Source organism: Callorhinus ursinus, unplaced genomic scaffold (genome assembly GCF_003265705.2).
Source record: "Callorhinus ursinus isolate GAN/ISIS: 27379988/994484 unplaced genomic scaffold, GSC_fseal_2.0 scaffold1, whole genome shotgun sequence".
Lineage (NCBI taxonomy): Eukaryota > Metazoa > Chordata > Mammalia > Carnivora > Otariidae > Callorhinus > Callorhinus ursinus.
In genome coordinates this window covers 6,790,951-6,804,333 of record NW_027397063.1, presented here as the reverse complement: position 1 = coordinate 6,804,333, position 13,383 = coordinate 6,790,951, and the positions used below count along the sequence as shown (strand labels likewise).

The 13,383-nt window shown below is 35.3% G+C and overlaps 1 protein-coding gene across 1 annotated transcript; it reads right to left on the bottom strand.

Moving 5' to 3' along the window:
* Positions 1–6,497: 6,497 nt before the first annotated feature.
* Positions 6,498–7,134, bottom strand: KRTAP25-1 (keratin associated protein 25-1). The gene is given in 2 exon segments (XM_025885286.2): positions 6,498–6,848; positions 6,850–7,134. Coding segments are annotated over 2 exon segments (636 nt in total).
* Positions 7,135–13,383: the final 6,249 nt, after the last annotated feature.

The window sequence follows — 13,383 nt, the reverse complement described above, 5'->3', positions numbered from 1 at the left end:
GTTCAGTGATGGCTGGTGGAGGTATGGTGATACTATGTCTTATGGACTTTTTATATCTTTCCTGGGGATTGTCTGCAGCCTCTCCAGACTCTCTTCCTTCTCATCACCTGGGACAACACAACAACATCTTATTAGTGCGTTGTTTAGCTACAGCTGCTGACGTCTTCACACTCCTACAAAAATAAGTTTATTTTGATTCTTCAAAGAATCTCTAATCGCCACTTTGAGCATCACCCATCACCCATTATCTGTAGACCATAGCTTCAGTGAATAGTGATTTTAATGTTAATAAGCAAACTCTCATCTGCCAATCGGTGGTTAACAAGAGTTCACGTGTCTATGGGCTTCTGCAGTATAGTCATTAAAGAGTTAACAAGGATTCAAGCAAAACAAGGAACCTGTACTTTTCCATTCTTTTGACTACTGCAAAACACAGCAGGACTTAATCCTATATTATGAACTAAGTGAAATAGTTTGGTTGTCTCAACACTGTTGTTTAAAAGAGAGAGTAAAGCATTGAACCATTAAAAGAAAGAATTGTTCCCCCAAAATATGTACTATGCTCTTAACTGTGCTAGTCCATGTATTGGTGATGACTTCTCATCTGACATATTTGGAGAATTCCCCCTGTAAAACTCACAGTAATCCACATGAGATTTAGTGACCTAACTTGTACTCATGGGTCAGTGGTTGCTAAGTAACCAAGACTTTTATGAGATTTCTTTCTTAAAGAGTTTCTGCAATATGTAGTATCAAAGAAGGCCAGTTTCTCAAGATTATGCCTTCCTAATTGACTGAGATTATACATCATATATTCCATTGTCTCATCTGTAAAACCCCATTCCTGCCAGATGTATAACATTTTTCTACATTTCTCCCCACATAAGTTTTATTTATTCTTGATTTGCTTTTTTTTGCACACAGACTTTATTTCATTCCTGTGTTGAAGAGTTATTCTTTGTCTATACCCACAAAAGAAAATAACTATGTTTAAAAATTTATTTGAATAACCTATAGTTCGTATAGGTACTGCACATCTTTTTTTTTAATTTTTTATTTTATTATGTTACGTTAATCACCATACATTACATCATTAGTTTTTGATACTGTACATCTTAAGTAACACTTTTTGCTCCTTATGGTGAAAGCTGATGGAAATTTTTTTTAATTTTAATTCAAACTGAAGAATTGACATTTTGTTCTTGAAAATATAAACTATAATTCAAACTTACAGACTACACTAAATTGGAAATGGGAATGCATTTATTAACGGTGATGAGTTCTGACAGAGGACAGTACCAACTTATTCAGGTAAGATAAGCTATGAAGATAGTTTTTAAAAGACACTGCCCTTACAGAAGACAATTAGATTTCTCTTCCTGTTCTCTGCTTCTCAGCTAAATTTTTAAAATGCATACCAACTTAAACCTGCAGTTATTCTTCAAACATTTTTCTCAATCTGAGTTTTCTCCATGCTTCTCTTAGTATTTATTATGTAAGGTGATGGGTTTATTCTGTAAGCAACTCTTTATTAAACACGTTTTGCTGTCTTGTGAAGTGTCTCTCAAGTGAAAAGGGTCAGGATCAGGGAACCATATTTTCAGCAAATTGTTTGGCTACAGAGTGTCCTGGGATTTTGTGCAGGAATGTTCAGTCCTGAGGCAGACAGAAGAAGAAATAAAATATATAAGGCAGTTGATGGTCAACTTTCTACAGAGTTACTGAATCCTAGTGATATATAGAAGAGTTCAGAGGTTGATGGTACCTTTAGTCTTATTTTAGGCTTCCTTGAGGTAGGTTTGAGGGAGGGAAAACAGAATAAGTCAGTCAGCTGTTAAGCCCACATACTCCCCTTCCAATTTAGCATTCAATGGTATTTTAAATTAATATCATTCACACTAGTGTAAGTCCAACAAAACTGTGTAGAACATCACATAGCATAACCAATATTCACAGCATGAGACTTTACAACATATTTAAATTTATTTGGTAGCACATATTCCAAACAATCAAATGTTGAGATTTGCAAAGGTTGAGTTAGCTCAACGCTTCTCATTTTTTAAACTGAAGTACAGTTGACATACACTGTTATATTAGTTCTAGGAGTGCAATATAGTGATTCGACAATGCTGTACATTGGCTATTACCTACCATCATATAAGGTTATTACAATATTATTGTCTATATTCCCTATGTCTTACTTTTCATCCCTGTGACTTATTTATTTTACAACTGGAAGTTTGTACCTCCTAATCTCCTTCACTTACTTCACTCATCCCCCACCCAGGCCCTTCTCCTCTGGTAACCACAAGTTTGTTCTCTGTATTTATGAGTCTGTTTTTCTTTGTTTATTCATTCTTTTGTTTTGTTTTTCAGATTCCATGTGTAAGTAAATCATATGGTATTTGTCTTTCTTTGTCTGACTTATTTCACTTAGCAAAATACTATCTAGGTCCATCCATGTTGGATCAACTCCTTTCATTGGCTTTTGTATTTTACTTTCTTACCTACCCATCACTGTCATAGGTAACCATTACAGCCCATTCACCCACCATGTTCTGTAAACGATACTTCTGCAGAATTGTCTTTTATTTTAGTCTGCATCTTGGCAAGACACAGAGCTGATAGCATCAATAACAGAGCAAATAAATTCATCACAATGGTAAGTTTTAGCAAAAAGTAAAAACCATTGTCATTTGGGTGCCACTGTCCTCTGAAGGCTTTGGAGAAGCATATGGATGACTCAGTTTTCACTGAATTGCTAAAAAGATCTTTCCTTCCATTAATTCCCCTGTGTGTAACATTTGTGTGTGTGTGTATATGAAAAGCTAAATAGAATCCCGCCCACCCACCCAAAATGCCCACTTCCTAATCCTTGGACCCTGTGAGTGTTACCCTATGTGGCAAAAGGGACTTTGCAGACATGATTAAGTTAAGGATTTTGAGATTGGTTTCTGGGTGAGCCTGATGTAATCATGGGAGTTCTTTTAAGAAGGAGGCAGTCAATCAGGGAGAGAAAACAATCTGATGACAGAGGCACAGATTGGAGCTATGCTGACATAAGTGAAGGAATGCCAGCAACCTTGAGAAGCTGTAAGAGGTAAGGAATGAATTTTCCAGTAGAGATTCCAGAAGGCATCAGCCCTCTTGACATCTTGACTTTAGTTCAGTGAAACTGATTTTGAACTTCTGGCCTCCAAAATTGCAAGAGAATGTATTTCTATTGTGTTAAGCCACCAAGTTTGTGGTAATATGTTATGGTAGCCACAGGAAACTAATACATTATGTCAAAGAATCTAGGTCACTCTATTAGTTAGTCTTTATGTAGAGTTTGGACTCTGCATCCAGGGCAAGTTTAAGACACAAGGAATAAGCTTTCTAGCCATCAGGTAATTCAGAGAAATTCCAGTGCCTTCTGAGACAAAATTCTTTTATCTAATGAGGCAGCAGATTCCTTGTAACTCATTAAAAAAGAGTTATGGAACTCTTTCCCAATTTTTTCCAAAGGGTAAAAATCCTTTAGGGTAAACACAGATCAAAGAAAGCTAAATTTTCCAGTAAATGACCCTTAAAGAAAATAATGGAGGTCACCTTCTAGACTTTTAAGTCATGAATGACTCTATCTTCCTTTTGTGCTACCACATATATATTTGCATTCTAAATCCACTCGCCCCAGTGTTATTAAATGATGCAACAGTGATCCCATGATTTAAAAAAGCAAAATGTAGGCAAACCCATACTTATATAGCAATTGAATTGTAACTATTGAGTTCAAATGATTCTTAAATTTAGCAGTGGTAACCTAAAATGGTGGACACCGTAGCTACATTTACCCTGTTGGTTTCATAGATCATTAATTGTTTCAACAGCTGAAGGGCAGATGAGCAAAATTAAAAATTTAAGAAACAGGAGTAAATGAAGATAAAGCACTTTTAAAATGATAATACAAGTGGGTGACAAGATAGAAATGCAAGTCTGATTTGTGCTTACATTTTAAGGAAAACATTGTAAGAATATAATGAGATACTGGTGAATAAGAGTTAAACATTTTGAGATGGAATTGTCAAGACTATGACTCCATGAGTTATGAATCAGCATCTTACTAAGTACTATTGAAACATATTTATTAGTGTGTGACCTAGGAAAATTGTTATCTCTCAGTGCCTCTGTACCTTCTGACATAGAACCAGAGCCAATAGAACCTACTTTGCAGGACTGTTGTGAGGACAGAATGAGATAAAAAATGTGAAGATACTTAAGAGGGTGCTTGGCACATAGTAGATGAAAATCAAATGTTACTTTTCCTTCTAATTTTCCAAAGCTGTAATTAAAAAAAAAATACTAGCCTCCCATTAGACTGAAGAAAAATATTCTCACTGTTAATATACTTGGATGTTGCAAAGAGATGTCCTGCAATAATCTTGTCTCTTCTGAAAGTTAATGGACAGTTAACTTCTACCCCATGTAGTTAAGAAAAATGCTTTGCTTGACAACAGATCACTAATGACTCCTCTTATTTAACCCATATTCTTCTGTGCCATGGTCATGAGCTAATTTCTGGAAGGCTGCATATACAGTTGTTAAGAATAAGGGCTCAATACTCAAACTTCATAGGTTTTAATCTTTTACATATTTTAGAATATCAAGTAACTATCAAATGTTTCCATAACTCAATGTCCACATCTTCAAAATGGAGTTAATAGTATTTTTCTCCATAGATGGCTCTGAGGATCAAATGAGTTAGTCAAGCAAAGATTATGAAATATAGTTAGTATGTAGTTGAAGTTAACTTTTATCATTATCACCAGCTTACAATCTTTATTATTATTATTATTAAATATTATTACTTTCATTATTATTATTATTGGATCTCATCTAAAACCTATTGCATTTTGTAAGAGTACATTAGAAAGAGAGAAAAAGAAAGAAAGAAAGAAAGAAAGAAAGAAAGAAAGAAAGAAAGAAAGGAAAAAGCCATAGAGGAAGTTTTAGGCTAGAAAACTTGTTACAATCTATATATGTTATATATCAAACACACACACACACACACACACACACACACACATATATATGATTTAGAGAAATTTAATATGTTGAGGACATTTCCTACCATCTACATAGGAAATAAGACTTCCAGAGAGGACATAAGTGTATGTACCATTAAAATTAGTCAGCATCCTAGAAAGAAGGGTGGGCTGTGGCTGAGACAGAGAAGAAATAGTTTTGTTTCCAGTTCAGACTTGGCAGTTTTAGAGTTGAAGGTCACGGTTGCCAAGTTAGTGACAACTTCTGGGAGGCTTCTAGATTAATCATTACCTAAATGAAAAAGGCTATAGATAATATGGAGAATAAAAGGAAGTCTTTGGAATCCAACTTAACTGGGTCTTTGGGCAAGTTGCTTGCCCTATTGGACTTTTTTTATCTGTAAAAATGGGGAAAATAATATGTTTTCATGGTTGTCTTCATGGGAGATTATGTAGTGGTATGGTGGCATATTGAAAGTATTAGTATGGTAGATGTGAGAGGTTGCTTGTAGGAAGAGCAAGTTCTCACTAAGTACATGAAAGAACTGAAGTAATTAGTTACATACATATATAAAAGAGAGAAATAAGTTCCAAGTAACAGTGTTCTCTATGTAAGAATAGAGTGGGGGGAAGCACTTGTTAAATTTAATTCAAGAGGAAAACATAATGTGCTTTCCATTGTTCAAAATTACAATTTATGTAACCCCTTTGTGGTTTATCCCATTAGGCAAGGTGAACATTGTAACTTGCTCTGTTCCATGATATGTTAAAAGACATATAGCAAGTTGGTGGGTGATTCTCTATCTTCCCTCTGTCTCTACTGGCAATATTTCCTATAGTCAAGGCTCTCTACTCCTGAATCCCAAAATGAGAATGATTTTGGAGATGGCATAATGAATGTGTATGAGTGATAAATAAACCATTGCAATTTCAAGCTTCTGGAATTTTTAAGTTCTTGGTTACTGTGATAAAACACAATCTGTTCTGACTAAAGAACCTTCAAAATTCCCTGTTTAAGTGTTAGAAAATGCAGATGCACATTTAATGTTCAAGTGGTATGACATATTCAGTCGGGACCTTGAAAGTATCTATCTTGTTTGCTTTTTTCAGACACTCTTTTTTTCTTTAAATATATTTTGTTTAGTATAACTAAAAGGCTTTATGAAGGACGATAAAGAATTTAAAAAGTACCGTTTTCTGAATTATTTGAAGTAACTTTATTTAGAGATAACCATGAAAACTTTCTTTTTGCTTAAGAACGTGTTAATGACATAGAAATCAAGAAGCTTGGTAGCAAGAATATTCTAGTGAATAAGCAAACAATTAAAATCACTTAGAATCTGATCAAGTAAGAATATCGGTTAAAACAGTAACTGAATTAAAAGCACAATGATCCAGCAGTCTAAAAATGATCCACCAACCTAAAGATTATATTTTTTACAAAGCTCTCTAGCAAGATGCTAGAATGACAATTCACCATGATCTTCTAACAAATGGAGTTTGCCAAGTCCCAAAGGAGCAAGCTGGTTGGAAACTTTTGTATATGTAGAGAACAGGTTGAAACCTACTAGACACATTGTCCAGGGGTCTGAAGCTGCTGAACACATAACCGAGAGGTTGACAGTCATAGGAGAGATATCTCAAAGGATGACAGGCACTGGACACAAAATTCAGTGGTCGATACCCACAGGAGATGAAGTTCTGTGGTTGACAGCCATAAGAGAAGTGTTTCTGGGGGTGAAAACAACTGGACAGACAGTTCTGATGTCTATTATACATTGATGGTTGACAGGAACTAGAGAGATAAGAACCAATGGGAAAAAAAACTGATTCCTCTGCAGGGCCTGGAGGCACAGTACGTAGTGGAAAGATAGCAGGAAGTTTCATAGGTTGTGGGCCCACAGCTGGATTGTTGGTAGCTGGAAGGTTTACCATATGTCTTCAAGAAGTTGTCCAGAAGCCACGTTCTGTTTTGGCTGGGCAAGCAGAGACTATCACCACAGTTCATACCAGCAGTGTAGGAAGTAGTGGATGAGGTAACAGGAACATGGCAGTGACTCCCAAGAGAGGGAGAACCATAGCTTCCAGTAGAGCAAATATTGGATGTCATGGTAGAATTTGAAGTAAAGAGTTCAGATAAGCAGTGAAGAGTACCTTGTCTAAATCTGCATGAAACTAGACCACATTGCTTATATACCTTGGTGGTACAGGCCCAGACTCTCCTCCTACACATATTTTAAATCAGTTAGCAACATAACATCTCATTAGTTCATTGCTGTGCTGCCTGGGAAGATGACTTCCCACTCTCCCATAAAATAAGTCCAGTTTACATGTCCTATGTATCTGCCATCTTAATCTTTTCCCTGTTATCAGGCTTGAGAATTTATTATGCAATCACCTGTATACTTTACCTGTTTTGCTTCTGTTCCCACCCCTCAATAATGCTTGATTAAAAGGAGTTCATTTGAAGAGATGTTTACCCCAGTCATTATCCACAAGAAAAAACATAGGAGGGCATAGTCTTCATCTTTGAAGAAGAGACCTAATGTTGCAATACTTGGAGGAACTATTTAACGTACTGAAATAGATCCTATATATCAAAACTTACTGGATTTTCCAGACGGAAAACCTCCTACTATTCCATATTTCAATACTCAGCTGAAAATCTAATTATGTGGTGTTGTTCTCTGTGTATTTGTCCTGACAGTCAATTTCAGTTAAGCATCTTAGAGTACATTTTAAAGAGCTTCACGCTGACAGCTTGATATTCTTCATATTTAAAAGTTGGGTTTGATTTCCAAAGACTGAGGGAATGTATGTGATATTCCTACATGGTAACACTGATGACATACTTGGTTTTACTAGCAAAAACATCATCCATGTCTGTTGGTGGCATTCAACTAAGAAGATAAACGTGATATCAAAAGTCATCACCTTGTATACTTGCATTCCAGAATTAATGGATGTCTTCACCTGAGGTAATTTACTAAGACACCTCAGTCTTCATACAACTGAAGTGAACAAAGATTAAGAAATATTTTAGTGTCACATGAAGAAAGATGTTTGAATTGTTCTTACTTGGATACCATGTAAGGAACAATCTCTGGGCCTTATTTTGGATTGTTCCCCAAAGATGTGAGTTAATCCCTACAGATATCGATTTCCTAGGGTCAGTAGTCATCCAGAACCAGAAATATTTCTTTTCAAGCTACTACTGAGGTCAAAGATGATGGAGTTGGGACTAACTGGAGAACGGTAAATATTCCAAGCAGCAATTTGGTGATGCTTTTGGTGGATGCTTTCCTATCACACTACAGTCCCAGTTCCTTTGGGGAACATGGCCTTAGGGAAGCATGGTGACATCAGTAGCCATGAAGTCACTTCCCCTCTGCACAATCCTCTTTTCCCACCAATGCCCATTGTCCCTGTATTATCCATCGAAGAGTCTAGAAGGTGGATTCATTTTTTTTCCCCTGAGGGAAGATATTTTACAATGCTTATAGCTTTTCAAGTAAAAGTAAGGAGATCTCATGCACCCATGCAAGCATGCATAGGAGAAGGGGGTGGTTATGAGCACATGTGATATATATTTTTTAAATGTTTTATTTTTAAAAAACATCACGGAAAGCATGACCTTGGTGCAGATGGAATGTTAAGTTCTCTCTCCTGAATTTCAACTTTTTTTCTTTTGTTTCACGTAGTGGAGAAAGAAATATTCGATGTTTCATGTGGGGAACTTTCCAAATCAGTATACCGCATTCTTCCTCACAGAAAACCTCAGATGACTTCCCAGGAGTGTGAGTCCTGTTACCGGTAAAAATAACGGGATATTGAGTCATCAAGAGTTGAGAGTTTGAGAAGTCTGTTTGATAAATTCCTTATCTCCTCTAAGAGCTTTAAGCCTTTACAGATAAATGAAATCTCTTAAACTCTTATTTGCTTCCAAAAAAGATTCTTCCTCTCACCTTGATAACTCCCAACCAAAATAGTTTTTTGTGTGTCACACCTAAGTTCCTCATGATTTAGTTCAGGATTCTCTCTACTTTTTTTATTCCTTGCAAAGTTCAAAAAAAGTGATAACCCACTAGTCTATAAAATCTCTTCCTCAGCATGTAGGCATGCTGCATATGAGTTTCAAAAAGATAACTAAAATCTTTCTTTTTAGTCCATAGTAAAAATAGATTTGGTCTTTATAGAACTGCTATTGAAATGTATTTGATAACTGGGATATGGCTGAGACTATAGTTATCAAGCTGAATATGACCCCATCATTAATCATCAGTAATTAAAATGTAAGTTAGATGCAGGACATGGAACTGAGAGAAGCCTGGTATCACCAACTCTTTATCACATTTTTATGACAAATACAGGAGAGTACAATACACAAACATAGCTGACATGTGTCCTAATTTATTATTTGTAATTCCTCTTGATGTCTACAGAGACTTTCTTCAAGTTTGTTACATCTCTATATAGCCTCAAGCGCCTGAAATAGAAAAAAAAATACTGAGAAATTCTCTTTTGTTAGAAATGATTGATTGAAGATATGATGAAATAACACAAAATAATGAAAATCACATCAAGAGTTTCTCATTCTCACATAATAGTCAATTAACACTTTCAATTAATTCACGGAATCTTTAGAGTCTGTAAGTCTAATACAACCTCCATTTTTTCATTAGAGTTCGTTAGAGTGAACTATTTTCATTAGAGTTTCATTAGAGTCCATTATTCTGCTCCACAACACCCATATTTCAGTTTTATTTAAATATTCAAAATGTCCTAAGCCCTACTTTTTAAGTCTCAAAGACTGCACAAGCTTCTCCTCTATGGAACACCCTTCTCTAGTGTGCCTTCTGGGAATGATGGTGCATTCTTTGCAGCAGATCCAGAATCACTGTCTCAAAGGTATTTTTAAGTAAAAAGGTATTTTTACTCACTTCCATGTATGATGTCTTTAACATGCCATTTGATTTTCGCCATGTTAATATGAAAGTTGGAAGTCATTTTCATATCGACCTAATTGTCCTGGTTGTATGCAGAGATAGGGAAATACTCCACTTTCTCAATTCCTCACTTGTCCTTTCTTAGAAATACTGTTCTTGTCATATGTACATCAACTTAGCCCAGAACATAATGTTCACTCAAGGATTTAGTAGCTCTATCCAGGACATCACCACATTTTAATAAAATGGCATAATAATTCTAATGTACACAGTAGGCAAATAATATGAACTATGAGTCATATCTGGAAGATAAATGCTCCCTAAGACCGTTTTCTTCATTTTGCTTTCCTTCGTTCTTTTTCTTCCCTCTATAGAATTTTATTTTCAAATTAGTTAATGCACTTATAATATTGAGTCTATTTGCTTAAGGCCTCTCTATTCTGTAAAACTTTGACTTCCTCGAGGTCAGAGACTATGTCTTATTCATACCAACATCACGAGTTGTCAGTTTCTTGAACACAGTAGATGATCAATAAACATTTTTGAATGCCGAATAAATCACATATTCTTTGACCTGAGATAAGATTTCTTTCTAATCTCAGATACTTATTTGACATCTTGCCTTTGATGACTTTTCTTTCTTTTTTAGTCAAGTTTAGCATCCTCAGTGGAGTTCTTGATTTCATTCCTCAAAATTTTCTCTCATGTACTTTCCCATCTGAGTTAGTGAAAAATTATCTACCTGGTTTCTTAAGCCAAAGATCAGCACATCAACCTCGGTTTTTCCTTTCCCTTACCACTTAACAAACAATAAGCAAGTACTGAGTTTCTTTTTTCTAAGTGGATCTCAACTGTGTCTGCTTCTACCCGTGTATCTGCTTTCTCATTTCAGTTTTTCCAAGCTGTCATCATTCCCACAATTCCACAACTTACTTACCTGCCTCCACTCCTTATCCTTCTAATTTGTTCTTACACTACAGTCATAATGGTATTTACTTATTTGTTCTCTAATACTTTCCCTTTCTTTAGCTCTAAATATCTCATCTATATAGCTTTCCTTCATTCTGAAGGATTTCTTTTATTTCTTGCAAGGGAGGTATACTGGTGATAAATTAACTCAGTTTTGTATCTGATCAAGTCTCTCTCCTTCATTTTGAAAATTAATTTTGCTGTATCCAGAATTCTAGGTTGGTATGTTTTTTCTTCAATACTTTAAAAATTTCATTCTACCCTTTTCTTGCTTGCACAGCATCTGAAGAGAAGTCTGATGTAATTCATGTTCTTGATCCTCTATAGGTTTTTCTTCCCTCTGGCCTCTTTTAAGATTTTCTCTTTTTATTTTTTTTTAATTTAATTTAACTTAATTTAATGTATTTATTTATTTTGCAGATTAAGTATATGTCTAAGGTGTAGATGTTGTGGCATTTATCTGGAATATGTTCTCTGAGCTTCCTCAATCTATGGTTTAGTGTCTTATCATTAATTTAGGGGAACTCTCAGTCATTATTGCTTCACATAATTCTTCTATTCCTTTCTTTCTTCTGGCATTTTCATTACATGTGTGTTATACTTTTTATAATTGTTCCACAGCAACAACTTCCAAGTTTGTTATATGACAGACTGGAACCTGGAAGTCCAGAATAATATTTTTAGAACTAGTGTAATTCTCTTATTTAAAATATTAATAATTTTTTTTAATTTCCTGGAATACAATGAAAAATGCACATTCCAAGACCTTGAATAGTCTCCGCCTTGTCTTCCTCCACAAGCTCACATTCTACTGTCGTCTTGTTCCTCAACACTCTACCCACACCAATCTCCTCTCACCTCTTGAACTTACCAACTGGTGCTGGCACATAGTGTTTCCTATTCCTGCACTATGCTTCCCTCTGCTCTTTGTACAGCTGCTTCCTTTTCACTTTCCAGGTGTTAGAACTTCACTACTCAGAGAAGATTTCATGGCCTATCCAATCTCATTGGCAACCCCTCTATCCAATTTTCACATTCTCTATAACTGAGCTTAATTTCTTTCATAATACTTATTATGAGTTCTAATTATACATTCAATTATTTATTTTTAAGTTCATTGACCATCAACTTTACTAGATGTCAAGGTCCATGAGAGCGGCACTCAGTCCTATTTGCTCATTGTTGTATTACAATAAATACAATAGTGCACGTCACATGGTTGTTAGCCAATAGATATGTTTTGAATATAGCAATGAATGGAGAAAGGCATCTCTTCTTTAAAAAAAAAAATCTCTGTAATTTATATATCTATAGAACTGAAAAAATAATTTATATGAGTAATTGATTCATATAAAGTATGTACATAGCAAGTAAGTATGGATGTAGCAAAGCGATCTGAATGTTCTAGGGGATGACTGTAGCATTGCAAGACAGAGGCTTCCAGTAAATTGAAGGGTATTTCACAGACGAAATGTGCTTGTTATATTTATTATCTAATCACGTTTTCCCATATCAGCTTATATTTTGTAAATGGGAATGGAAAGAATCATTTCAAAATGGATGGATGATAGAATTAGAGACATATTTCCTATGTTTACAAAGCATATTTATCATTTGTATAGACTCAGCCATTCAATTATGTTGGATTTCAATTCTCAGTACTGTTGCTATTTGATTTTTTCCTCTTTTTTTTTTTTTCCTCTTTGGGTACGAGCAACAAAATCGAAATTCACTGATAAATCAAACTGTCAACAGAGTGATGTTAGCTTACAGCTACATATAAAAAGAGAAATAATACTGGTTTGAATTCAAATTTGGACCGTCTCCTTATTAGTAATGAGATCTTAGGCTAGAGGTTTAATCTTGCTGAGTCTGTTTCTTCATCAGGAAGGCAGAGGTAAGACTTCTCAATTTGTGACAAAGATTAGGGTTAATATTTATTAAATGCCTGGCACTAGAAATGTGGAATAAATGATATATCTTTTTTCTATAGTTTTACTTCCTTCTCTAACTTTTCTATAAATCATCAACATTGCATAAGGCAATTGATATAACCCAAGGGAATAACTAGACATAAAGTAAGGTACAGCAGAACAGGAACATTTGGAATTCAAGTAAATGATTGCAAAACAGGACGTAAATTCTAGAGCAGACGGTTGTGGATTTGAATTTCAACTCTTCCTTGAAACGTTATACACACACACACACACACACACACACTTAGGAAACTTGTTTGATTTTTCTGAACCCAAGTCTTCTGGCTTATAAAAAGAGTGATAGTTGTTTGTTTGTTTTTAAGATTTGTATTCATTTATTTGACAGAGAGAGAGTGAGCACAAGCAGGGGGAGCTGCAAGCGGAGGAAGAAGGAGAAGCAGGCTCCCTTCTGAGCAGGGAACCCAATGCAGGCCTCCATCCCAGGACCCCGGGACCATGACCCAAACC